Source organism: Nematolebias whitei, chromosome 10 (assembly GCF_014905685.2).
Source record: "Nematolebias whitei isolate Nwh7 chromosome 10, NemWhi1, whole genome shotgun sequence".
Taxonomy (NCBI): domain Eukaryota; kingdom Metazoa; phylum Chordata; class Actinopteri; order Cyprinodontiformes; family Rivulidae; genus Nematolebias; species Nematolebias whitei.
The window spans coordinates 34,112,133-34,140,078 of NC_056507.1; the positions used below are offsets into that span (position 1 = coordinate 34,112,133).

Sequence of the window (27,946 nt, forward strand, 5' to 3'; positions counted from 1 at the left end):
ACTTCCTTTGAGTTGCACAATGAGTTTCTGATTGGGAAGACATTGGTATGTGGGGGGGTGTGTGTGGGTGTGTGTATTTTTGTGTGTGAATGTGTTGTATGTATATCCAGTCTGGATTCACTCTGAAAGCCTCAAATGCAAAGCTGACCTAGAAACCAGCACCTTTAAAAGAAGCTGTCTCAAGATCTGCTATTCATTAGTCTGGCCTGGATTAAAACTTTTGCCTCTCCCTTCATACTCCTCTGTGTGTTCTGACTGACATCACAGCTGATAAGTTACTAGATAACTATTTGACAGAGCATCAATTAAACTTTCTAGAATATCCCATTGACGGATCTGATGACTCCATCAAACACAGGAGACCCACGTGAAGGTCTTTAAGTGTCCCATAGACCATCAGTTGATCACTTACATAGACCAACCATCACCTCATAAGCCTCCTGTAGCAGAGTGACCTTTGGCTGTGTGCACAGAAATCATTTCACACAATGGTGACAATTCAAACACACACAGCTTTACAGTGAGCTCAGTCTGTTTGTGGCCTTAATGAAAAGTTTTAAAAGTTTAAAACATACTTTGTATCTCACTGAGCCTTCTTTTCTTAGTCCACTTGTTCATACACTTGGACCCCTGGCAGTATGACACACATCCACAACAATCAGTCTGCCCCACCCCCCGCCGCCGGCCCTCCCTCCCTTCTGTCGCCCAAATAGGAGCTCCTAAAAATAAGGTGCATGCCACAACTGTTGCGCTGCTCTGAGCCTGACCAATCACCACCCAGTCCTCCCAGTAAACTGACCCCGACAACAAATAGACTATGATCACAGACTGATAATGACGTGTCATGGTGGGGGTACTTTATAAACCCCAACTCCTTCCTCTGTCTGCATGCAAGAAGTTAAACTCCTCCACTGCTGCTTCAGCTCACCTGCCAGTGAGTCTTCATTCAGACAAAAAGCAGAACGCTCTGGACTCCTCTTATTGTTAATATTATTGTCAGGAGAGTGTCAGTTTAAAAAGGATAAAAGGAGCCACCAGCTGCCTTCCTCATCTGGATCTTTCAATCCATCATTGTCCTGAGACAAGTGGTCTCTTTGCAAGTAGGTCTGAAGAATCTCTGAGCTGCTTTTTAAACTCCTCCAAGCTTGAACTTTCCTGCGCACGATCCAACACCCAGGTGTGACCCTGACAAGATTATAAAGGTGGACCCGGACAGAGCTGCCACGATGAGCAACAACTACGCTGACGACCAGCTGCCGCCGCAGTACTACCAGGCCACGGACTTCGGCGAAGAGGAGGAGGACGAGATGCCCGCCACGGAGAAGGACCTGGCTGAGGACGCGCCATGGAAGAAGATCCAGCAGAACACCTTCACCCGGTGGTGCAACGAGCACCTCAAGTGCATGAACAAAACCATCACTGACCTGCAGAAGGACTTTAGCGACGGGCTGAAGCTCATTTCACTCCTGGAGGTGCTGAGTCAGAAGAAGATGTACAGGAAGCACCATGTCAGGCCCAACTTCCGGCAGATGAAGCTGGAAAATGTCTCTGTGGCGCTGGAGTTCCTGGACAGGGAGCACATTAAGCTGGTCTCAATAGGTGAGTTTTAGTGCTTTTTAGAGAAGTGAAATACAAAATATTATGAAAAAACTTATTATGGTGGGAAAACAGTAAACTAAAACAGGATTTAGATTTCTGAGGCCCCAGTTTGATGGGTTTGTGTCGACATCTTACTGTAAACTTACAGCGGAGGTGTCACTGAGGCCACGAAGGTGGCTCAGAGCCAACATCTGCATCCTTAACTGACCCCTCTTGATCCTCTGTGGCAAACTGGGCTGAAAACTTTGCTGGGACTGTGTTAATGAGAACGACACACTTTACACTCAGACACACATTTGTCTCGGGAAGAACCAGAACAACTCAGCTGGGCCCTTCAACTGTTCGGAGCTATATCAGCAGCTCCTGTTCGGTGCCGAAGAGCTCCGGTGGGATTTGGGGGCTCAGACGGTCATAACTAAAGGGGGATTTTTCTTGTCACTTCCACAGAGTCGTAAAGGAAGTGACCAACAGAACAGCAAGCCTTCTAAATTTTTGATAGCTCAGGATGACGGGCGGCGCCCAGTGAAAGCGTTGATATTCCACCATTGATAGCAGCTTTATAACACACCCAGCAGTTCATGAGGGAAACCGTTATTAAACTCTGACAAGAGCATTTTTCTGATTTAGTGTCTAATGATCCCGTTACACACCCGAGTGAAATTCCTGGCAGGGCCGAGGTTTTGGTCGTTGGACTGTGAAGGCCACAGAGTGTCCTCATGCACGGGAAAACGCTTTGTGCGTTTGTTTGTGTGCACACGCTGACTTTTGTGCAGGGGGTGGGGTGGAGGTGCTCTGGATGATAAACTCTAATCTCCAAGTGGTCCAGGGGCTCAGGTCACAATCACAGATTATTCCTCTTTGGCTGTATGTGAAGAATAATGAGTCTGGGACTTAAAGAGAGAGGTCAAATATTTTGTAGTGGGGTTCTGTGAAAAGATTATGAACAATCAATATCTTACTTGTTGTAGACAGAACTCTGAATGACCTCAGTTTGGAGAAATAGGAACTGGATATGACTAGTTTGTAAAGTGGCAAGACTGAAATAGATTGAGCTAAACTAAAACAACCTAAAAATTTCATAGCAGCTCATTTGAGTGTTTTTTATAAACTAAGTTTGGGCATTTTGATGACTGTGAAGGATTAAAACATGTTAATGATGAGTCAAAGATCAGCCAGGCTTTAAGTCTGTTGACATATTTGTTAAATGTTCATGGAGTTGAACAAATGAAAGTGATTAAAATCTGAATTTGTTGTCCTTTGGCCCTATTGTTAAATTATATTTGATTTAGAGTTATTTCTATATAAGATAATAATTTGCTTTCTATATTTAGTTACTTGCAAAACAGTTAAAAATCATGAAAGCGTTGTACTTTTATTGAAAGGTTACTAATATTTTTGCTATATCAACCACCCCCTATTTTAAAGTTTCACATCGATTTGTTTCACCATACAGAACAATTTGCATAAAACTTTATGACAATGATGCAAGCATTAAAAATAGCAGCAGCTAGCTGGAGCACTTCTGGTGCCGCCTGCTAAGTTTCTTGCAAATATATAATTTATGTAATGTGGAATAAACAATGATGCAACAAGTTCAAAAACATTTTGAATTTAGTTATTTTACAACGACAAAACTACTTTGCTTTTATACAACACAACAAGTAAGATGATAGCTGTTCCTCAGAACCCCACTGAAACACATTAGAACTATCCCTTTAACAAGCAGCCTTGTGTCTGGCACAGTTGTCCCAGCTCCTCAGCCACTCACCAGGTCAGATAACTTTGACAGAGACAGGATTGTTAAGGTATTTTACGTCCTAGTGCTGTCTCTCTTCAGGCAGCTTTAGTGAAGCTCAACGAAGCTCCCCAAAGAAAACGTCTCAGCCAGACCAAGAATCAGCAGTCGCACATGTCACGGTGTGGAACAGGACACCGTTTGATGGATGTCTGTTTGACCACACTGTCACACTTAAAGCCAGACAGACACTGTGCCACCTGCCTCTGCCAGTCCAGCCGTGACACATCAAACATTATCTGCTGATTGGGAACGCTGATCTAAAAAAAAATAAAATAAAAAATCAGCGTCCCCAATAAAAGAGTAGAGTCTTGCTACAAACAACAGGCATCACATTTCATGCTTTCTTCAAACCGCAGTGGTTTTTAGCACACACAAACTTAGCAGATGAAAGAATTAGCTCCTTTGTTAAAATGATCGATTTTGCCTCTGGAAATTTCAGGCTGCGTGCTGCTAATGAATCTAACCCCAACTTATTTGATATTTCCCACTCCAGCAGGACAAGTTTAGGAGGTAATTGAAATCCAAGTGGCATTTATGCAGAAAGGGATCCGTTTCCACATATCCCCAGCTGTCTTCAGAGGACAATTGTGACTGGATGACAGATTGTCAGAGGTCTTCAGTCAGACAGCTGTCTGGGAGAAAAGGGGCTCGCGGGGGAAGCAGTGAGGAGCTTCACATTCCTCACTCCTCAGCAGCCAGTCATCATTTTTTATGTTTCTCACCAGAAGAGCTTGGTCAGCTCTAACATATTGCAAGACAGAACCATTTTGAGATCAATGTGAACAACAATAATTAAAACAAGTCTAAATTCAGAAGGATATTACTGTAAATCTACTGTATATAATGTTGTATTATTGGATTGTTTGTAAGTTGTAAACCCTCTTGACCTTTGCTCTTTCTGTTGTCTAAATATAGACAGTAAAGCCATTGTGGATGGGAATCTGAAGCTGATCCTGGGTCTCATATGGACGCTCATCCTGCACTATTCCATCTCCATGCCTATGTGGGATGATGAAGACGACGAGGAGACGAAGAAGTTGACACCCAAACAGCGCTTGCTGGGCTGGATTCAGAACAAGGTGCCCCAGCTGCCCATCAACAATTTCAACCGTGACTGGCGAGATGGGAAAGCCCTCGGAGCTCTGGTTGACAACTGTGCTCCCGGTAAGGAGCTTTTACGGCGTCAGCTGACTCTAGAGTCCCTGATGGTGGAAGTGCTGAATCAAATATGTGCAGCGCAGTTTCTCTCACTGTGAAAATATACAACATAGTATAAAACAAAAAAGTAAAGTGTGTTAAATGCAACAATACGATATGAAACACTATGATATTTCAGAGCACAGTACAATATGATGCCATATAATACAATAGGAAATTATTTTGAAGTTAATTGTTTTATTTACATTATAGTACAATATAACGAGGTTAGAGGACATAATAGAATACAATGCAATATTCTGTACAAATACATATATAAAAAGAAAAAAAAACAGTGTTGCATAACATGTATGTCAGTACAACAAGACTTACTGAACAGTTCATTTTATCCTAGAAGAAATCAAGAATGAAGTCAAAGTATTTTTTCCGTGTTCATTTTTACCAAGCCAAAGTCTTACAGTCAGACTGAAGGACGCATGAGTCCAAACTCTGTATCTGTTTGAGCTCATACTGCTCAAACAGACACGAGTGTTTCTCTGAGTATGTTTAAAACTGTAAATATTTCTCAGAAGAACTCATCACCTTTACTCCCGATCTGGAACTCGTTTAACGTTCTTAAAACACAAAAAAAGTCATGCATCACGATGAAGGCCAGTGTTTTCTGTGCTTTCAGAACGAGCTGCTTCAGTATGTAGAACTTATTTTTCTGAACGTGTCTGAGGATGTCCCCACCAGCTGCCCCACAATGACTAAAGCGTTTGCTCCCAGTGTTGCCGGCCTGAGGCCCAAGCCTAGCTTTAGTGTTTATAGCCTCGCTGCTACACAACACCCCCAAATTTGGGCACCATTCCTCCTCTTCTATCAAGGGGGATGCTTGGCCCTGCAACAAAACACAGAGCAATCTATCACAGGGAGGTGCCGGAGCCACAGATCCAAAGACAAGGCCAGAATTTGAGTTATAGCCAGTTGAAGCTTCTGCTTCCAACAGTGAACATTAGAGAGCCCTGTCCCGAGTTCGCCCCACCGAGTGAAAGATGTGGGAGTAGCAAATGTGGAACACCATGTTTAACTGTGTTTACACGAGCCATTGATCTGAGGAGACACGACTTTTAAACACCGTGCCGCAACAATGACCATACAAGGTGCTTTTGTCTCATCTGCTGCTCCTAAACTAGCTCCAATCTGAAACACAAAGATGTGGATTTAATTCACGCGCAAAGGTGCAAAACCGGTGCAGCAATTAGGCAAAGAAGGAGACACCTTAGGCAGATAGCAACAGGTTTTTTAATGCTATACATTTTTTTAATGCTCAGCTTTAGCAGATGACATCAGAAGACTTGCAAAGCTTTGTTCTGTACAGCTCTTTGAATCCATGTGAATGAAAGTCCCTTAATACAGCGGTCCTGTGTCTTTATTAATTAGACAATCGTATTCTGTGGCAAGCTTGCCTGGGCCTTTTGAGTGAGTAGCCACTTCACTGCCAACACTAATCCAATTTAGGCATTAGCTGCACGGAGCATGAGAGGCTCAGCCCCAGTAAAGCACCACCGTGTGAGTGCTCTTGTGAATAGTCGATAGAGACGTTCGTTGTCACACATTCTGAATTTGCAGAAGCAGAGCAGTGTGGGTAAGGTCATGCAGTCTTGTAGTTAGAAGCGCTTCAGAGATAGGAGTGACAGTCCAAGTGGTCTTATTATAGCAACTGCTGTTTGGTCCTCTCTACATTACCCAGTGCATAATTTTCTCATTGCCCTCTTGCCTTTTCCGTCAGGTCTGTGCCCCGACTGGGCAGAGTGGGACCCCAATCAGCCTGTGCAGAATGCCAGAGAAGCCATGCAACAGGCCGATGACTGGCTGGGTGTGCCCCAGGTAAGCTACGCTGCAGATATCAGCCAAGAAGTGAACCTCAGCTGGGTGGGGTTGAATTTAACACTGGAACTGGTGTTTTGTTCTATTTTCTGAAATTTAAAACAAACAAACAAACAAAAATCATCCAGTAAACATAAATCAACTCCATGCAGCCCTTTTCTGCAATTGAATAAACGCATAATGTCACATACCTATAAACACTTGAATAATTCAAAACAAGTCTTAAAACCCTCAGTGCAATGTTTGAAAGCGAGAGTGTTTATGAGTCTGTGTTTTCTCAGGTTATCACCCCCGAGGGTGAAACTGAATTTATATTATCCAGCTCACCTTTTATCTTTTCCATATTTTACTCGAGCTCCAAATTATTGTTAAAGTTTCAGTTGAAAAAAAACCCAAAGAGGTTTGTGAACTTGTTGATTTATTCAGAACTTTTCAAATTAGCACATGAAACTTGTAAATACGCCGGCACACATCAGAATAACAATGAGAACAGCCTGAGTGTGCTGTTTCCACTCCCAGCTTGGGATTGCGATGTGCACTGTGCCGGTTGTTTCCTTGTTTGTCTAACGCACGTTGTTATCTTTTTTCACTGAGGTTTAACGTTTACCAGATAAGCAAGGAGTTGCATGTCATGGCTCTGCAGGTCCTCTGTGAGGGGAGGTAGATTCCAATGCCTTGCTTTTTTTTAAAGTGCATACATTGAGGTCTGGCACAGGATCCCCACCACCACCACCCACAATGGCTTAACACTGGTGTCCTAAGGTTAAATATAACCCCTGTGGAGCGTGGCTCTGCGCCACTGTTCAACAGACAGGCAAACAAGAGCATTAGGAGATACAGAAGTCAGGGGTGGAGAGAACAAATACATTTAATCCTTCTTTCATTCTGTTCTATTCTTTTCCATAAGGGAAAGTCAATGATAAGCGTAATCCACACCCTCGCTGGAAATATTACTGTATCTAATGCATTTCTTTCCTACAGAAGATCCCGGGACATTAAATTCAGTTTTACATCCTGTGTTTTAGGTGATAGCTCCTGAGGAAATTGTGGACCCGGATGTGGACGAGCACTCAGTTATGACATACTTGTCTCAGTTCCCCAAGGCCAAACTGAAACCTGGGGCTCCTCTCAGACCCAAACAACTTTTCCCAGAAAAGGTCAAAGCCTATGGACCTGGTATGGCTGTGCAGCTTTAATGATGATTGATTTTACATTATGACAATAATTTTAATCATTACAGATTAGAAAAAAAAAAAAAAAATCTGTATTTAAAGGACCCATTTCAATACGTTTTTGTTGGTGTTTTCAACATACGTTAAGCTTTTTTAATTTTTCAGCTAAAATGTGATATTTTGTTATACCTGTAAACTTTCAAATGCACACAAGCATTAGTCGATAAGTGATTGAGTCTCTTGTTCCTATGTTCACATCTCAGGTATTGAGCCTCATGGCAACAAAGTGCTGCAGCCAGCTGTTTTCACAGTAGAAACTCTGGAAGCTGGCAGTGGTGAAGTCTTGGTGTTTGTGGAGGATCCTGAGGGACACAAAGAGGAGGCAAGAAATCATACGTTAAAAATGAGCTTGCAACAGTTTCCCCACAGTCATGCTCACTCTTAAAGGTTTGCAAAGTCTAGCATGTTATCTTTGAATTAACCTTCTATCGCTTTCATGTTTTGCTCTCCAGGCTAAAGTTAAACCCAAAAAAGACAAAAACAGAACATACACCGTCACCTACGTTCCAAAAGTCGAGGGTGTCCACAAGGTAGACTTCAAATTTAAATAACCCCTTTACTCCAAACATCTTATTTAAAGGTGCCTTAAGTTTATTTGTCTCTTATTTTCATGTTTAGGTCAAAGTGCTGTTTGCAGGTCAGGACATTGACAAGAGCCCATACACAGTGAATGTAACAAAAGCAATGGGCGACCCAAGCAAAGTCCATGCCAGGGGCCCGGGTCTGGAGCCAACAGGCAACGTAGCCAACAAACCCACCTACTTTGACATCTATACAGCCGGTGAGTTTGGCAAAAGGCCAGCCACTTTATTAATTAGACCTTGAATAGTTCATACAAAGCTATCAAGGATTCAAGAATTCAAGGTTCTTTATTTATCATACACACCACATGTGGTGGAACGACACTGTGTACACAGAGTCCCAGTTACATCCAACAAAAGTATAAAATGCAAAAGAAAAACAGTAATAAGATCTACGAACTAAGAAAAACGTTAACTAGAAATATGCTAAGTAGTACAAAAACAACACGCTGAACAGCAGCACGAACATGAGTCTGTGTGAGCAGATGAGCACGAATGAACACATCAACATGAAACAGATCAGCAGCAACATTGAAACAGATCAGCAGCAACATGAAACAGATCAGCAGCAACATGATGGGATTTTCCACAGTGATTATTCTGGTTAGAGATTCGTGAGTCTAACAGCCTCAGGGTAGAAGCTGTTCCTCTGCACTTTATGCTCCTCAACCTCCTGCCTGAGGGGAGTGGGGCAAAAAGTGTGTGTGCTGGGTGAGTGGGGTCCTTCATGATGCAGGTGGCCCTCTTCCTGCATCTGGAGGTGTAGATGTCTGTGATGGTGGGGAGGCTGACTCCAACAGACTATCTCCTGCTGACAAGAGACTAAAGGAGGGCATCAATGTTTTTGTCTTTGCCTGTGTGTTCATTTGTAATTTTTAGAAAATTATCATTGGAAGCACATCAACTGATTAATTTTTGGAATTAACCCAGTTTAAGATGGCTACATCTGCTAATAGACCTTAGCCAATGCAAAAATAGCTATTACCAAGTCAGTCTTACAGATATTAAACTATAATTTATTTAGATAGTAGCTGAGAGCCGTTTACAACGCATCACAATAAATAGTGTGAGATTGCAAATATTGTTGTTTTCAATGTTTGAGCAGCTTTAAGTCTCATTTCTCAATACAAGAGTACTACAGTTAAAAATTCTGGCATGTCTGGTGGCAGAAGATATGCATTTTTCAAATCATTACATCAATTACATATTGTGATAACGCTTTCTTTTTCTGTAGGTGCTGGTCACGGCGATATCAGCGTGGTCATCATCGACCCTCAGGGTAAGAAGGACACGGTGGAGTTGATGCTGGAGAATAAGGGGGACAGTGTTTTCCGCTGTACCTATCGCCCCAATCAGGAGGGGCCTCACAAAATCCATGTTCTGTTTGCGGGCCACGAGATCCCCAGGAGCCCTTTCACTGTCAACATAGCCGAGGGTAAGACATCTGTCTATGTTGTAAATACCTGTCAGGCAAATTGTATTGGCGCTCTGTGAGTGTCGGGGTGATCTATCCATCACAATCAATGGTCATCTTCATTTTGCCGAGGAACAGCCGCTCTTTACACTCCATAACCCCTTCCTGTTTGTCATTTCTAGCTCCAGCAGTTGCTCCTCCTGCGGGAGCGCCACTGCAGATAGCTCCTCAGTCAGTGCGCACCCCTCCTGGAGTGAAGGGTGGAATGGGGGCTTCCCCCACAAAGCCTGACCGTCCAAGTTAGTATATGTCTCTTAGGAGGAGCATCCCAGTATCTTTCCTTCCTTTGCCAGGCTCTGCACATGCCCTTCTGTGCTATTCCTTTGAACTTTGGGGTGCTGCGATGAAATGCCATGCTTGGTCGCCTGCTCCGTCTTCCTGCTGCTTGATGGTTTAGTTCTTCGAGATGCAATGTTATGTTAAAAGTTTATAGATTGTCTCTGTTTGCCTTTCCTTCAGTTTCTTTTTCTTTCTTGTTAAACATCTTTGCTTGTGCTCTTGACATGTTTGTTTTTCCATCAAGTCTATCTTTGCATCAGCCAGCAGCCAGTTTAAAGCCTGCCCTCAACATATCGTGACCTCAGTGCACTGGAATGGTCAGTGTATTAGTCAGCACTGTGTACTTGCTGTATGCTCTTCAAAAAGCATCAATATTATTCACAGGTTCACAGGAATCCTCTGTGAAGTGGAATTTGCTACTAACGTTGCTGTCAGCTGCTGGCCACGTTCAGCCTTTTTCTTATCTTTGCCATAATTTTCTCTTTCACTTTTTTTTGTCTCCATTCAGCCACAAATCCAAATGCTTGCAGAGCCACTGGGAGAGGACTTCAACCTAAAGGTGTGAGAGTAAAGGAGGTTGCAGACTTCAAAGTTTTCACCAAAGGAGCTGGAAGCGGGGCACTGCATGTCTCAGTCAAAGGACCAAGTGAGTCAGACAGCTTTCTCGTCTCTGCACACCTTCTTGAGCATTTTTAGTTTAAAAATAATATTTGTGTTCGGGCTTTCTGTTTGCATCCATTATTTACATATACATACAAAGAGAATGGTGAAATGGGCTGATAAGAACCACTACTGACAATATTTCTCCTCAGCTGGAGCGGAGGAGCAAGTTAAAGTGCAAGACGCAGGGAATGGAGTGTATGAGTGTGAATATTACCCTCTTAAACCTGGTAAATACACAGTGAGCATCACCTGGGGAGGCCAGCCCATTCCACGCAGGTAGGGTTCTGACGTTCTCACCAAAGCTGCAGTTCAGATCTTTTGAAGAGGGGTTGTGCAGAAGAGTTTTGAGCATTAAATATCTTACCTGTTGTAGAAAGCTGTTTGAATAGCTTCATTTTGGAAAAATTAAATTCAATTTTGAATGAACTGACAAGCTAATAGCTATTTTGAGTGGGAAAAACACCAAAGTTGATCAAAATCAATCAATCAAAATACTTTATTAATCCCAAAGGGAAATTAAATATTATTGTAGCTCGTTATCCTCTTCATTAAGATATGCTATAGATACTGATGGCTGAAGGAAAGAAGGATCTCTTGTAAAGGTCCGATCCACAGAGGAGCCGAAGAAATTAGCCGCAAATGCCGTCCGATCCGTCCACCTGGATTAATGACATCTTTTTTTTTTTTTTTTTTTTTTTGGTGAGCTCATTTTAAGTGTAAAAACTTTGTAAAGTTTTTAAATGAACTTATCATCATCGCTCAATTTTTTTTTTTTTTTGTTTTTTTTTTTAAAGAAAGAGAAGAAAGAAGAATAAATAAATAATAAAAAAGAAGAAGATAAGACGAGAGACCACCATGACAAAACAACATGCACAGCACAATGCCACCCACAATATCACCATGAAACATTCGACATCGCACAATGAATCATCTAGCTTCCGCCACTACCCAACCTAGCGTGCATCTGTCAAAGCACCTGAATCCAAGCACCAGATTAATGACATCTTAAAACAACTGAAATCTAAAAATATTATGGTTTCTGCAAACACTATTTTTAAACCTATGCAACTCTTGTAAAAGTATGGTTTACTTTTTAATGGTTATAGTTTGCGCGTACAAACAGCAGTTAGTTGTAACACTGTTCTGTTCTGTGCAGTCTGGGGCACTTCCTGCTGGAATATCATATGAGAAATTGATAAAGTAAAAAATTATAGAATAGCATTTGCACAAATCATTTCAAAGTCTTTTAACTCTGGAATTGTATTAGGATGACAGCAATTCACTCTGGTCTTATAGCCCCACGCAGACAAGCTGTTAGCTTATCACTCTGGTCAGAACTAAACTTTTTTTTCTCTTCAAGTATTTAAAGAACTATCTACAACAGATAATATATAAATTTCCACAGAAACTCATTTCAAATAATTTGAACTATAACTTTAACTCTTTCTTAGCATCTCACAGTCATGTTTATGCCATTTAATATTGGTGTTGTCTTGTGCATTTATCACAGTCCCTTTGAAGTGGAAGTGGGTAAGGAAGCAGGTTTTCAGAAGGTCAGGGCCTGGGGTCCAGGTCTGAAGACTGGCATGGTGGGAAAATCTGCTGATTTTGTGGTTGAGGCCATTGGTACTGAAGTTGGAACTCTGGGTGAGATTTTTGCTGGTGATTTAATCCATAAAAATAAAAAAGTGTGTGTTTAAATCTGGAATTTAAATGTGCAAATACTGCGTTTTGCTCAGGTTTCTCAATTGAAGGCCCGTCGCAGGCTAAAATTGAGTGTGACGATAAGGGTGATGGCTCCTGCGATGTGCGTTACTGGCCCACCGAGCCTGGGGACTATGCTGTCCACGTCGTTTGTGATGATGAAGACATCAAGGACAGCCCTTTCATGGCCCACATATTACCTGCTGTTAATGATGTCTTCCCTGAGAAAGTAATTTCTACTAATTTTTATATAAAAATAAATAATATCAGGAATGTTTGTATAGTCATAGACTAAAGAGAATATTTGCAGGTAAAAGCCTATGGGCCAGGCCTGAAGCCAGCTGGTGTAATTGTAAACAAACCAACTGAGTTCACCATTGATGCCCGCATGGCTGGGAAGGGTCACCTCAAGATCTACGCACAGGTATGGCTAGTACAAGTTAGTGGAGAGTTCATTCTTTATTCATAGGACCACATCATTTATATTGCATGAGGCTGCACAGAGCAGAACTGACAAGGTTTTGTATCCACCCAGGACGCTGAAGGTTGCATCATCAACATCAAAATCACTGACAGAGGAGATGGCACGTTTCAGTGTGTGTACACTCCAGTTAAACCCATTAAACACACCATCATCATCACCTGGGGTGAGGTCAACGTCCCCAACAGCCCCTTTAGGGTAAGATATACCCTTGCACAGATACACATGTGAAAAACTAAACTCAATCTTGTATGATGATGCTTCACCAAATGTAGGCAAAGTAAGAGGAGTTACACTTCAGTCAGTTGCTTCTGCTTCAAGTGCACTGTGGATTCATTAGGTGCTGGTTGGAGAGGGCTCTCATCCTGATAAAGTCAAGGTACATGGGCCTGGAGTGGAGAAGACGGGGCTCAAAGCTAATGAGCCGACATACTTCACTGTGGACTGCAGTGAGGCGGGTCAAGGTGAGCCTGTGCGAGTTAGACGATGTGAGTGGCAACAAAAACACTCCTGAGTTCAGTTGGCCAAATAATGGTGCTACATTCAGTGAATGTTAAAAAACAGACAGAGAAGAACAGGTACATCTTTGAGGCTGAGAAGCATTTTTATCAATTTAAAATGCAGAATTGTTTTTTAAATAAAGCTTTAAGCGATGGAGTGACTGTCAATTTATTCAGATTATTTACTGTTGAATATCCATGGCTTGTTGTGCACCATTAGGAGACATCAGCATTGGAATCAAGTGCGCCCCGGGGGTGGTCGGACCGGCTGAGGCTGACATCGACTTTGACATCATCAAGAATGACAATGACACCTTCACTGTCAAGTACACTCCCCCAGGTCCGGGACGATACACCATCATGGTGCTGTTTGCTGACCAGGTAAGAATCAGTTTTACAGATAAGTTATCTAGTTATCTAAGTTGTCATTATTCTTTCTATGTGATGAGCATTTAAAACTTTTCCCCCCAGGAAATTCCAATTAGTCCTTTCAAAATCAAGGTGGATCCTTCCCATGATGCTGGCAAGGTGAGAGCAGAGGGTCCTGGACTTAACAAGACAGGTGAGAGTTTTGATGCTATGTTCACCATCACAGTCATTTTAAAGCTGTCCATTAATGCTGCATGTGCGTTTCAGGTGTGGAGGTGGGCACTCCAACCCACTTCACCATTTACACAAAGGGAGCTGGAAAGGCCAAGCCTGAGGTGCGCTTTGCAGCATCGGGCCCTGGAGAGGCAGTTCGTGACTTTGAGATCATTGATAACCATGATTACTCCTACACTGTCAAGTACACGGCTCTTCAACAGGTAGTCTCTGTTCAATGAGTATTATTATTCATAATCACACCCCCAAATCAGTAAGGATTTATTTATTGATGGTGATTTTTTTTCAGGGCAATATGGCCATTTCTGTGACTCATGGAGGAGACCCCATCCCCAAAAGTCCCTTCCACATCACAGTGTCACCAGCTCTGGACATTGGAAAGGTGAAAGTGGATGGACTAGACACTAGTGAGTAACACTAATAATAATTCATGTACTTTTCACAAAATGAGTGCAAATAGTCAAAGGTAAATATTTCACTGTCATCTTACTTGCAGAAGTAGAGGTGGGAAAGGATCAGGAGTTCACAGTGAACACAAAGGGTGCAGGTGGTCAGGGCAATGTAGGTGTGAAGATGACCTCCCCCTCTGGCCGACCAATCCCGTGCAAGATGGAGTCAGACAAAGGCAAAAGCACTCACAGTGTAAAGTACATCCCACCAGAGGAGGGACAGTACAAGGTGGATGTCAGCTACGATGGAAACCCAGTGATGGGGAGCCCCTTTGGGGTTGAAGCAGTCATGCCGGCTGATCCTTCGAAGGTAAAAGCCTTTGGCCCAGGCCTGAAGGGTGGCATAGTGGGCAAACCAGCTCCATTCACCATTGACACTAAAGGAGCTGGTGCAGGTGGGCTTGGCCTCACAGTAGAAGGTCCCTGTGAGGCAAAAATCGAGTGCCAAGACAACGGCGATGGCACATGCTCAGTGTCCTACCTTCCCACTGAGCCTGGCGAGTACGCCATCAACATCTTGTTTGCAGAGCAGCACATCCCCGGCTCCCCATTCAAAGCTGCAGTTCGCTCAGCCTTCGATGCCAGCAAGGTAATGGCTACTGGACCAGGTCTAGAAAGGGCCAAAGCAGGTGAACCGGCAACTTTCACTGTGGATTGCACCAGAGCAGGTGATGCTGATCTTACCATTGAAATTGTGTCAGAGACTGGGATTAAAGCTGAGGTGCACATCCAGAAAACGTCAGAAGGAAGCTTTTCAGTCACCTACATCCCATCCTTTCAAGGCTCTCACACCATCACCATCAAATATGGTGGCCATATGATCCCCTACTTTCCAAAAGTCCTGCAAGTGGAACCCTCAGTGGACACCAGTGGAGTTCATGTCTACGGGCCTGGAGTGGAGCCCAGAGGTAACAATAAACAGAATAAGCCCAGAATGTATTTGCACTTCATGTAAGCTTTAAATTCAGTTGAAATGTCCATTACTGTGCAAATAAGGCACTGGAATCACCTCTGTAGTGCGTGTATAAATCAGCAGGAGAACGGATGTTTGATGACTCGGTGTTATTGAACCTGTTTGATGTGAATCCTGAGCAACAAATCACCTGAAGTGCTTTTGTGTTTCAAGGAGTCCTCAGGGAAGTCACAACCCACTTCATTGTTGATGCGCGTGCCCTCAGCAAAGTTGGAGGCGGTCATGTAAAGGTCCATATTATCAACCCCTCCGGCGCCAACACAGACTCCTACATTACTGACAAGGGCGACGGCACTTACAGGGTGGAGTATACAGCCTTTGAGGACGGTAAGAGCAGATAAATAAAATGTCAATCAATAATTAACATTTGCACAAATTGATGCAGAATAATTGACAAACTTTACATAGAAAGGGAATCTGCATACAGGCAGACAGAAAACTCACTAACAGGTGCTTGTCTTGGATGCCATTTGGGAATAAAGCAGGAGAGTGAAAAAAGAAAGAGCAAGTGAGATAAGGGTATAAATACAGAATGATGCAGCCAAGCAATGATGTGAGGGGCAGAGAGCAAGCAGGCAGTGAGGCTCTGCTTTATAAATAGTGCGCTCTGGAACAGAAGCTTATAACCAAGCAGGTATGTGTGCTGAAGGTTGCCTCCACACAGCAGTACAGCAAAGGAATGACAGGGGATATTAATAGAGACCTATAACACAAAGCAAAGAGATCACAAAGCACTTCTCTACCACCAACAGACATCCTCTAATATCAGAGCAGTGTGGCTGGGAATATGGTGTAAGCCTACTGAGAGTGCTCTGTCAGAAAAATGTTGTAACAGTATAATGAATAGGGAACAGATGTAAAGTCTTGTATGTTCAGTGGAGCGTCTGTACTCCAGATAGCGTCTTTTATAAATAAACAGCTGTTTGTCTCCCTAAAAGGGAATAAGACTGGCCTATAATTAAAAGCAACGAGGCAAAAGCAGAAAAATATTTGCCTGACACAAACAAAATGCACAACATCAGACAAGCTATATCTGTATATGTGCAGGAATGCATCTGATTGAAGTTGGGTACGATGGGGCACCTGTGCCAAAAAGCCCCTTCAGAGTGTTTGTGGTCGAAGGATGTGATCCAACTCGCGTCCGTGCCTTTGGGCCAGGACTGGAGGGAGGAGTAACCAACAAGTCCAACTGTTTCACTGTGGAGACCAGGTACTGTTGAGTCAACAAGAAGAGAACTATGATTTTAATAAAACATGAAACCACAGTTGAGATTGACAATGTGGATTTGTAGACTAAACTAATAAATATTTAAAGTCATAGAAGTCCTTGAAGGAATGCATATTGCCCATGGCTTTTCAAACAAGAAACTAAGAACATCTTGTGCAGTCACAACCTTTTTGGTCAAACCTTGAAAAGAACATTAGGAATGATCTCGTGCAAAATTGGGACATTTTGCACATTCTATTAGTGCTCAAAGTATGAGTTGAAAATAATTCTCTGCTACTACCATATCACATTTTCACTCATTAACTGCAAAGATTGACAGAGTTATAGCCTTTTTATAGCCAACTGGGTTGACTCCAAATGTTAATCAGTTGTAAATTATGTTCTATGAATTTCATTAAAATCTGTTTTTTGTGATAATTTGCTAAAGATGTTGGCTTCTCTCTCAGGGGTGCTGGTACAGGAGGGTTGGGTCTGACTATTGAGGGAGCCTCAGAGGCAAAAATATCCTGCAAGGACAACAAAGATGGCAGCTGCAGTGTGGAATATGTCCCTTTCACTCCTGGAGACTATGACGTAAATATTACCTATGGAGGTCAACCAATACCTGGGAGTCCATTCCGTGTGCCTGTGAAGGACCCAGTGGATCCTAGCAAGGTGAAATGCTCCGGTTCAGGTCTGGGTGTTGGTGTAAGGGCTCACGTTCCTCAGACTTTTACTGTGGACTGCAGCCAGGCTGGACAGGCCCCACTGGATGTGAAACTCTATGGACCAACAGGTAATGATTGGCAAGAGGAAAATATAATTTCACACCGTAACTGACAGGAAGCAGGAAGCATTTGATGCATTAATGTTTACAGGTAGTGTGGAGCCTGTTGGTGTGAAGAACAATGGTGATGGCACCCACACAGTTCATTACACCCCAGCACAGGATGGGCCCTACACTGTAGCAGTCAAATATGCAGATCAGGAAGTCCCACACAGGTACAGTTTTATGAGCATTATGAGTGTAAGACGCACAACCAGATCAAATGTTCAGAACTGTCATCATTAGAGCTCTGCATGGTTTTTGGAAAGAAATAAAGTGTACCAGAGTAATTTCTGAGTCCTCACTTTTCTTTTCTCCCACATTGGATTTTTAATTACACTCTATATCCTCTTTCAACAGTCCATTCAAGGTAATGTCTCAGCCTGGGCATGATGCCAGTAAGGTTCGCGCCAGTGGCCCTGGTCTAGACACCAAAGGTGTTTCTGCCAGCTTGCCTGTGGAGTTTACAATTGATGCTCGTGATGCTGGAGAGGGGCTGCTTACTGTGCAGATTCTGGTGGGTTCATCTACCATGTAACACAAGCTATGGCAATCATTTTAGTCATAAGCCTTTACCTTTTTATTAAACTTCTCTTTTTTTTTTCACAGGATCCAGAAGGCAAGCCAAAGAATGCAACCATCCAGGACAACAGAGATGGGACCTACACTGTGTCCTATGTGCCTGACTCTACAGGCCCCTATACAATCACTATTAAATATGGAGGAGATGAGATTCCCTACTCCCCATATCACATCCAGTCCCTGCCCACAGGAGATGCTAGTAAATGTCTCCTAACTGGTAAGAAAACTATGTGTTGTCTGCAAATGTTACAAAAAATATATATAAACACAACACTTTATTTACTCCCATATCCTTCATTTTCACAGTTTCAATTGGTGGACATGGCATGTGTAAGTAACAAAGATATTATTTTAATGTTTTCATCTCTGCTATACCCCATGCTCTTTGAGGTGCATACATTTCAGAAGCACATTTGACTTCTGTCTCTTACTACTCTTCCATGTTTGTCCTCAACAGCAAGTCTCCAGAAGCTGCAGACCTCTGAGGATACAGTGATCACAGTGGATGCCAAGGCAGCTGGAAAAGGAAAGGTGACCTGTAAGGTGCTCACTCCAAAGGGGATGGAGTTGGACATGGATGTGGTGGAAAACCGCGATGGGACTTTTGACATTTACTACACAGCTCCTGAACCTGGGAAATATGTGATCACCATCCGCTTTGGGGGTCAGAACATCCCAAAGAGTCCCTTCAATGTGATGGTGAGTGAAAGATTAAGAGCTACTATGGTTGTGCACTTCTGTTCTGACAGTTTTATATTTAAAACCAACCCTTTCCTTTCTTTCTGTAATTGATAGGCCACAAATGAACAGGTTGCTCCTCATGATACTGTGGATCCTCTCTTTCGTCCTGTGAACTTCCTGGTTCCCTTCATGCCACTGCAAGGAGAGATCACAGGTAAGCACATGGAAAAGAAGCTAAATGTTTTTTTTTTTGTTTTTTTTTTGTCAGATTACTCTTATTATAAATCAGTTTACTGGTGTTTATGGTTTTATATTTACTAATGTTGTCATTCAAGGTGAGGTCCGGATGCCTTCTGGCAAGACCACCCGCCCCCACATCACCGACAATAAGGATGGCACCATCACAATTAAGTATCAGCCCACAGAGAGAGGTCTGCACGAGATGGACATCAAATATGATGGAAACCACATTCCAGGTCAGTTGTGCACCATGACAGCAGGATACAAGCTGTTTGTCTTCCTTTTAATTCCATATGCTCAATCCATCAAATGCCAGTCAAAAGCACAGTTAGTCTAATTTCATGTTTACCAATTATAACTTTCTGCAGGAAGCCCTCTGCAGTTCTATGTAGATGCTGTGAACAGTGGAGTGGTGACTGCTTACGGTCCAGGTCTGAGTTACGGGACAGTTAACAAAGCTGCCACTTTCACTGTGGTCACCAAGAATGCAGGAGAAGGTCAGCACAACACTCTTTACCCTGTTTTTATTTTCAGAGTCAAATAGATCTCAGTGTCAAAGAGCTGAAAATAAAAAAGTATTTCCCTTTCTCCCAGGTGGTCTGTCACTAGCAGTCGAGGGTCCTTCAAAAGCTGAGATCACTTGTAAAGACAACAAAGACGGCACTTGTGTTGTGTCCTACCTGCCCACAGCTCCAGGAGACTACAACATCATTGTCAAATTTGACAACAAGCACATTCCTGGCAGCCCGTTCACTGCCAAGATCACTGGTGAGGAAGTGAACCAGATATACTTTTCCCTCCTGATGTTTAACGGGTTTGCAAACAACATTTAGAGTTAAAAAAATATGCTCATTAAAGCTTTTTTTAAATGTCAGGAGATGACACCATCACCAGAACTTCCCAGCTTAATGTTGGCACATCAGCCGACGTGTCCCTGAAGATTGCAGAGACTGATCTGAGCTCCCTGACTGCCAGTATCAGAGCTCCATCAGGCAACGAAGAGCCCTGCCTGCTCAAGAGACTCCCCAACAGACACCTTGGTGAGATTTTCACTCACAATGTGATAAAAAATTTAATAGAACATTAATAAATTTATTTATACCAAGGCTATATTTCTATCGTCTGTTTGAATATTTTTCCTTCTTCGAAAATCCAGGCATTTCTTTCACCCCGAAGGAGGTTGGTGAGCATGAAGTGAGTGTGAGGAAGAACGGCGTGCACGTAGCAAACAGTCCTTTTAAAATCATGGTTGGTCAATCTGAGATCGGTGAAGCCAGCAGAGTGAAGGCTTTTGGGAAGGGCCTGGTGGAGGCGCACACTTATGAAATGGCAGAGTTTTTTGTGGATACAAGGAATGCAGGTAGGTCCAATAAAAACTCTCATGTGCCAACGTGCTTTGACACTTATGATCAGATAAAATACAAACTGCTTTTGTTTTCCCCCGTTTAGGCTATGGTGGTCTGGCTTTGTCAATTGAGGGTCCAAGCAAAGTTGATATCAACTGTGAAGATGTAGAAGACGGGACATGCAGGGTGACTTACTGCCCTACAGAACCTGGAAGTTATAATGTTAATATTAAGTTTGCAGAAAAGCACATCCCAGGTTAGAATTTTTAACTTAAAAAAAAATTCCTCAAAAAACACAAACATTGATTGTTGAAAAAGAATAAGATTTGTACTTTTCTGTTTTCTTTATAGGAAGTCCGTTTACAGTGAAGGTGACTGGAGAAGGAAGGATTAAGGAGAGTATTACCAGGAAGAGACAGGCATCTTCTATTGCCTCAGTGGGCAGCACATGTGGTCTCAACCTCAAGATCCCAGGTGAGTATATCAGCCCTTCAGAAGGGGTTAGAGAGCAGCTGTCAACCATTTCAAAAGAGATGAAGTGAGAGCAGACATGTTTGAAGTCCCACTTCTTCTTTTTTGCTGCAGGAAATTGGTTCCAGATGGTCTCAGCCCAGGAGAGGCTAACCAGGACATTCACACGCAGCAGTCACACCTACACCCGCACCGAGCGAACAGAGATCAGCAAGACCCGCGGTGGGGAGACCAAGAGGGAGGTACGAGTGGAGGAGAGCACCCAGGTGGGAGGAGGGGGGAGCCCTTTCAGGGATGTTTTTGGAGACTTTTTGGGCAGAGAGAGCCTCAGCAGCTTTGCTGGCATCACAGCCAGACCTGAGGGTAAGCCCAACTTTGAGTTTCTAAAAGTTTATAGGTCCAAAATATCCTGTGTAAAATAAATAAACTAACAAATTAATAAATCAGCATTTTATCTAATTAGCTACTTTGCTCTGACTCCCCAGCTGAGAGTGGTTCCCAAGCCATGACAGCTCAGGTGACCAGCCCCAGTGGGAAAACGGTGGACGCTGACATTGTGGATGGAGGTAGCAGCACATACAGCGTGCGCTTCATCCCTCAGGAAATCGGACCCCACACTGTAAACGTTAAGTACAGAGGCCAGCACGTCCCTGGAAGCCCCTTCCAGTTCACTGTAGGGCCCATGGGTGAAGGTGGAGCTCATAAGGTCCGTGCAGGAGGACCTGGCCTTGAACGAGGCGTGGCTGGAGCACCTAGTAAGTTCATTTACTAATAAAAACATAACTTTAAATCCAATTTGATACATTATTAAATGTGATACAGTACCATAAACAATATGAAACATTCCTACACAATGTATGACAAGCTATAATACAAAATGAAATAATATATCTATGAAATGCTACATAATATAATATGATACAGTATATTGTACATTACAACAGAATACAATTTGTTATGATAGAATACAATTAATGCTGTTTAAACTATGACTAAATAAAATGTAATATGAAATTATATGACATGAATAAATACAATACAACACAATACTTTATATGGTGTGAAATCATACAACATTACACAATACGAAATGATAGAATATTATTATAATGTTATGTAAATTATTATAAAATGTTTAATGAGATTTGAATATTTAAGATAAGTTGCCCTCAAATCTTGTTTTCTTTTGCCACCTCCAGCTGAATTCAGTATCTGGACCAGAGAGGCAGGTGCTGGTGGTCTGTCCATTGCAGTCGAAGGTCCCAGCAAGGCTGAAATCTCGTTTGAGGACAGGAAAGATGGCTCTTGTGGCGTCTCCTACATCGTGAAAGAGCCAGGTAGAACTTGTTGACGCCTACAAGCGTAGGATTCAATACTCTTTCGCATGCTTTATCTGTTTATTTGTTCTTCTCTATTTGCTGCTCGGCACTCTAGTTATTTTTCTTGGTGCCTCCTGCAGTTCACTTGATTGTGAAAGTAAAGTTACATGTCTACTTCCCCAGGTGACTACGAGGTGTCAATCAAATTCAACAATGAGCACATCCCTGACAGCCCATTCATCGTTCCAATTGCTACACTGTCAGATGAGGCCCGCAGGCTCACGGTGACAAGCCTTCAGGTGGGTGTGCGCGCACAACACACACACAGATGATAACAATCAGCTTTTTATTTTCTTTACAACCAATCATGCACATTAGACGTACACATATGACAAACATCAAAGCTGAATAGCAGATGGCAAGAACGATTGGTTGTAGATATTTCTGTCTAATAGCACTTTGCCCTTGAAGTGTAATTGAATGCCAGTGTTGGAGCAGTGTGTACGACTGTAATTCTGTGATGCTGGCCAGTGATGAAGGGCTGGATTAACTGTCCCTTGCTAATGTGGGGCAACACAAGCTGTGCTATGTGGGCACTCAGCTAGTTTATGTGATTGCGTTTCACGCCTGAGAGGCAAGAAAAAAAAAATGAACAGAGTTTTAAAAAATGAGAGAGAGAGAGAGAGAGAGAGAGAGAGAGAGAAAGAGAGAGAGAGAGAGAGCTAAAGCTTCCTGTGACAGCTCACAATATTGGTCTCATCAGTGGACAGCTGTTGTTTCATTTGCTTTTACAAACTCAATTACCGCTGTCAACGATGCTAAAACCATGTATTTTTAGTTAAGAGAGATGGAGCTGCAAAGCACTCATCACCACTGGAAACCAGGTGAAGTGCCATGTGAGTGTTTTCAAATTTCACACTATGTGTTTGATCAGAGCTGTTGTCCTTGTGTGGGGTGAGGCCTCGCTATGACCTCTGATCTCTTCTGCCTCTCACTATCAACCACTCAACTTGTTCTTGTTTAGAAAGGATTAGTCATTCCCGATGTACACTTACAGATGTGGGCCCATACATAACGTTGACTTTTTCCTTGTAATTTTTAGGAATTGATTGAATTGAGAAAGCTCCTCGGATGAGGAGCAAAACGTCTTCTGTTACAAATAAAGTCCAGTTGTTTTTGTATTGAACACTTTTTTGAATTATTTTTAGGAGAAGGACCTGAAAGTAAACCAGGAGGCCTCCTTCATGGTGCAGCGTAACGGTGCCCGGGGTGTGGTCGATGCCAAAGTTCACAGACCCTCTGGCTCGTCCGAGGAATGCTACATGTCTGAGCTTGACAGTGGTAATGCACCGCCATCGAAGTGTAGCTCATATAGCACAAGTGCATGAGCACACATTTAAACACTCTTCACTTGCGTTTTCAGATAAGAGTGCAATCCGCTTCATTCCGCGTGAGAACGGAGTTCACTCCATTGATGTCAAGTTCAATGGATGCCACATTCCTGGAAGCCCCTTCAACGTGCGAGTGGGAGATCCAGGGCTGATTGGAGACCCTGGTTTGGTCACTGCACATGGTCCAGGACTGCAGGGAGGAACCACAGGTAGATATCACCACCTGCTTCAGATGTTATCATCCATTAAATGGCCGTTATTAGTTGTTATCATCCCCATACGTAGCGACTGTCCCTCTACCACCTAGTAGGTTTTAAAGGTACATTCTTATCGCTGATAATAAGAGCACATGGTTAGGTTAAGAGTCAAGGTGCTGGGGGTTAAGTTTAGGGTCAGTGGTCTGGGTCAGTGTAAGGTTAGGTTTAGGAAAAGGGTTATATAAAGCTAACTAAAATACACTTCCGGTTTTACACGTGAGCTTCGATGCATATTATCACCCATAAAAACTTAACTTTAAACTTACCAGGAGGTAGGAGGGAACATTCTGAATGCTACCTATGGGGATGATAACAACTAATAACATCCATTTAATGGACTGATACCATCTGAAGCCGCTTACATCACATGTACCTCATACTATTATCAACTGCCACCATCTTCACGCATTAAAATGGTCAGTTTTGTGAAAATCCGCATTGCTGTCTTTTTTTTTCCAGGTGTACCCTCTGAGTTTATAGTCAACACCTCCAATGCAGGCTCAGGCACTCTATCAGTCAACATCGACGGGCCATCCAAAGTGAAGATGGACTGTCGGGAGTGTCTCGAAGGCTACAGGATCACCTACACACCGATGGCACCTGGCAACTATCTCATCACCATCAAATATGGCGGGCCGCAGCACATAGTGGGCAGCCCGTTCAAAGCCAGAATCACAGGTCTGTTTGACAGTCATTCTCCCATCTGATCTGTGAATGACAAATGTCTTCATTATGAAACAAATGTTCTTCTGAAAAACGTGTTAGTTTACAAAACGTTATATAATTTTTTTCTTGCATGGCAGCAAGAAATTCTCGTCACCAGTCGTTGCACAGAATTTTCTTGTTTTTCTGACATTAAGAAAATATTTCTCAAGCGTCACAGAAGTTTAATTGCTCATGCCATTTTCTTGTACTTTTGCACTGAGGGCGAGGAACTGTCCTTGTCTGTTAGTCCAAACTGTACGTGTTATGTAACGCTCAAGATATGATCGTTTTAGATGATGATTTTATTTGTCCTCTACTTCCACAGGCCCGAGGCTGTCAGGAGGACACAGCCTCCATGAGACCTCCTCCGTCTTGGTCGAGACTGTTACAAAGTCCTCCAAAATTGGTGGCGCCTACAGCTCCTCTTCCTCCTCCTCCTCCTCCTCAACTAAACTGACATCTGATGCCAGCAAGGTGGTTTGCTGTGGAGCGGGGCTGTCCAAGGCTTTGGTCGCACAGAAAAATACTTTTACTGTTGATTGCAGCAAAGCAGGTTAGAACATAAATATAATTATGCATCATTAGAGGGGGGAAAGGGTCAATGTAATCATTAAATCTTCTTATCACTCCTTCCAGGTACCAACATGCTGATGGTGGGTGTGCACGGTCCCCACACTCCATGCGAGGAGGTGTATGTTAAGCACATGGGCAACAAGCTCTACAACGTCACCTACACCGTCAAGGACAAGGGCAGTTATACCGTCATCGTCAAATGGGGTGACGATAACGTCCCTGGGAGCCCTTACAAAGTGGCTGTGCCTTAAAAAGAAAAACTGCACAAACGCTGCTAACCCCTCCTCTCCGCTGACCCGCCGACCTCTTGTTAGGTCAGCAAATCATCCATGTGGTGGTACTTCGAATTTTGCAAAGTTCTTTACATGAAAAACTCTGCAAAGATGTTTGCCTGCAGCTTTACTGTTAATATCTACTGTGCCAACATTTTGTATTAACTTGGGAAATTAGGTTAAACACTCATGGCAATGCATTAATAAAGGAATGCAGGGGAACTGTGTGGTTTAGAGGATTCTGAGTGAGGTTTGTTCAACATGCTGCCCTGTTCTTGTTGCTTAAGTGTCAACAGAAGGTTTAATGCAAGTGTTAAGAGATGCTGGAGTAATCAACCCTATTAGAGTGTGATGCATTGTAGTTTTGTATGGTTACAGAATGGAAAAGTGACTTTTATTTTGTTATTATTAACCTTTTTTTGTAAGTCTCTGCAGACCTAATAAAGATTTAATTGCTAACTTTCCAAATGAAAATGATTGTATTTATTTGGTTGAACTGAGAGCTGGCAGACACTTTACGAGAGACAGATTGTCATAGCTTCATCATGTAGCATCTTCATGCTTCTTGTCATGTGAGCAGATGTGACAATATTTTTCTGGATGAATACCTGGTTTGGGGTGGCATGGTGGCTCAGTTGGTAGAGCTGCCACCTCTCAGCAAGAAGGTTGCTGGATCAAATCCTGGTTGGAGACCTTTCTGGGTGGAGTTTGCATGCTCTCTCCACGCATGTGTGGGTTTTCTCCGGGTCCTCCAGTTTCCTCCCACAGACCAAAAACATGCATGTTAGTCTGATTGATAACTCTAAAGTGTCCCTAGGTGTGAGTGAGAGAGTGAATGGTTGTTTGTCTCATTTGTCTCGTTTGTCCCTGTGACAGACTGGAGACCTGTCCAGGTGTCCCCTGCCTCTTGCACAGTGATAGCTGGAAATGGACACCAGTGACCCCCATGACCCGAAAAGAAAGAAGTGGATAAAAAATGATGGATGGATGGATGGATGAATACATGGCTTGCATCTTGTGTGGGTTGTGCAATTCATTCATTCTCTGCTAAATTTATTTTTTCTCCATACCCATCCAGCCAATTAAATTCTATAAAATAGGGGGCCACTGTGGTGTAGAATTAGGGCAGCCTACTTGGGACCAGAAAGTCACAGGTTCAACTCCTTGCCATGTCCACATGTAGTGGTGTCCTTGAGCAAGACACCCAATCGTCAACTCCTTTAACATGGATAGGTGCTGCTGGTGTAGAGCATTTTACAAATCAGATCAGAGATTCTCAGTTTAACTGAGATCTGGACTTTGACTGGGAGATTCTAGGACATTAAACTGCCTTTAAACCACTGGAGTGTCGCCTCAACAATCTGCTTTGAGTAAATGTCCTGTAGGAAGTGAATCTACGTTTCAATCTCAAATCTCTGGAACATTCAAACAAACTTCCTTCTAAAATAAAAATTCTTCTTCCCTCCATCTTTCTATTAACTCTGACCATGTTGTTATCCTTGATGCCCCAAAAGTCTAATTTTAGTCTCAGCTGACCACAGTACTCTCGTCTACATGTTTAGAAAATAAATTTCAAATTGTCTGCTTTATTATTATTTTTGTTTTAAAGCAACATTTTTATGACCTCTCTCTCTGCCCTGAAGCTCAGCTCTCTGCAGTTTCCTATGAACAAACACACACATCCATACAGAAGAGCGTCCCGGCTCCATCAAGGTTATCTTTGGTTGCTTTTCTTATTAACGCCCTCCTTGCCCAGTTTGAGAGTTTCAGTGGTCAATCCTCTCATGGCAGATTTGCTGTTGTAACATAATCCTTTTATTTATTGATGCTCTTTAGGGTGTTCAGGGTCTGTGACATCATTCTCCAATCTTTCTCTGACCTGTGTAGGGGGTCCTTGGTCTTCATGCTGTCCCTTGCTTGATCTTAGAGGTGTTGATTCTTGGCCTATCACAACAGATTAAAATACATTTAACACAGATTTCTCACAGGTAGATGCTATTTAAATCATTATGTGGCTTAAGAAGATAATAAATTCAGCTTCAGAGCAGATGGATACATGCGCTCATATTACTTTTCAATTGGATGAGTTTTAAAATGTTTTTTTTTCCCCATTTAACTTAATAGTTTGAACATTTTTGGAGTGAATTATTATTCACAGTAAAAGCTGAATAAATCCCAGGTTGTAAGGCAACAAAATAAATAGATAGCCAAGTTTGTTTATATATATATATATATATCATAAAACTGCTGGTTATGTCATTTTTTAAAATTATCTTCAAACTAGTATTGGTGTTCAGTGTCAAGGAGAAATTAATCTGCAGGATTTTTCTTCTTATTTGCATATCACAAATGTCCAGATGCAATCACAAGATGGCAGCATAGTCAAGCCCACATCTGTATCTACATTTTTCCCATAAGAACACATCAAGAAAATCTCCATTGTTCCCAGTGAAGATTAACTACACTATTGTCACCACAAGGGAGCCCGCAGAGCGAGGAAACCAGAGGCATCAGCCTCCATTGTGACTGTAATTAATCCTGTTGGATCACAAGAAACACAAGTGGTTCCTGTTGCAAGACACCCCCACCCCCCTCCCTGAAGTGGAGGGAGAGAGACCCTGATATAACTTAAACCAACCAACCAATAAAGAAGGGAAGTTCAGCTCTGTGTGTGTGTGTGTGTGTGTGTGTGTGTGTGTGTGTGTGTGTGTGT

General features: G+C 42.7%; 1 protein-coding gene across 2 annotated transcripts; it reads left to right on the forward strand.

Moving 5' to 3' along the window:
* Positions 1 to 917: 917 nt before the first annotated feature.
* LOC119416391 (filamin-C) lies at positions 918 to 25,666 on the forward strand. Of its 2 annotated transcripts, XM_037683628.1 has the most exons (46): positions 918 to 1,599; positions 4,313 to 4,561; positions 6,327 to 6,424; positions 7,450 to 7,600; positions 7,860 to 7,978; positions 8,109 to 8,186; positions 8,275 to 8,437; positions 9,472 to 9,672; positions 9,834 to 9,950; positions 10,499 to 10,636; positions 10,803 to 10,929; positions 12,164 to 12,300; positions 12,393 to 12,586; positions 12,668 to 12,781; positions 12,893 to 13,036; positions 13,179 to 13,302; positions 13,559 to 13,719; positions 13,810 to 13,900; positions 13,975 to 14,144; positions 14,231 to 14,348; positions 14,438 to 15,298; positions 15,517 to 15,690; positions 16,411 to 16,573; positions 17,038 to 17,366; positions 17,449 to 17,572; positions 17,757 to 17,913; positions 18,006 to 18,195; positions 18,285 to 18,308; positions 18,436 to 18,677; positions 18,774 to 18,873; positions 18,995 to 19,135; positions 19,268 to 19,396; positions 19,494 to 19,667; positions 19,775 to 19,939; positions 20,056 to 20,259; positions 20,349 to 20,501; positions 20,597 to 20,719; positions 20,831 to 21,079; positions 21,202 to 21,471; positions 21,916 to 22,053; positions 22,219 to 22,334; positions 23,244 to 23,376; positions 23,459 to 23,635; positions 24,143 to 24,361; positions 24,714 to 24,941; positions 25,025 to 25,666. In XM_037683628.1, exons 1-46 carry the CDS (start codon positions 1,227 to 1,229, stop codon positions 25,210 to 25,212), a joined length of 8,238 nt encoding a protein of 2,745 aa, XP_037539556.1. In that variant the 5' UTR covers positions 918 to 1,226; the 3' UTR covers positions 25,213 to 25,666. The 2 variants fall into 2 exon arrangements, with proteins under 2 accessions (XP_037539556.1, XP_037539557.1); XM_037683629.1 differs by lacking the exon at positions 9,834 to 9,950.
* The last annotated feature ends 2,280 nt before the right edge of the window (positions 25,667 to 27,946 follow it).

Bases quoted from the DNA above. Each gene is read 5' to 3' on its own strand.
- LOC119416391 (XM_037683628.1), top strand. From the start codon at position 1,227: ATGAGCAACAACTACGCTGACGACCAGCTGCCGCCGCAGTACTACCAG. The intron at 13,037-13,178 runs GTAAGATATACC...TGGATTCATTAG, and splicing joins TCCCCAACAGCCCCTTTAGG to GTGCTGGTTGGAGAGGGCTC. The intron at 20,720-20,830 runs GTGAGTATATCA...TTTTTGCTGCAG, and splicing joins TCTCAACCTCAAGATCCCAG to GAAATTGGTTCCAGATGGTC.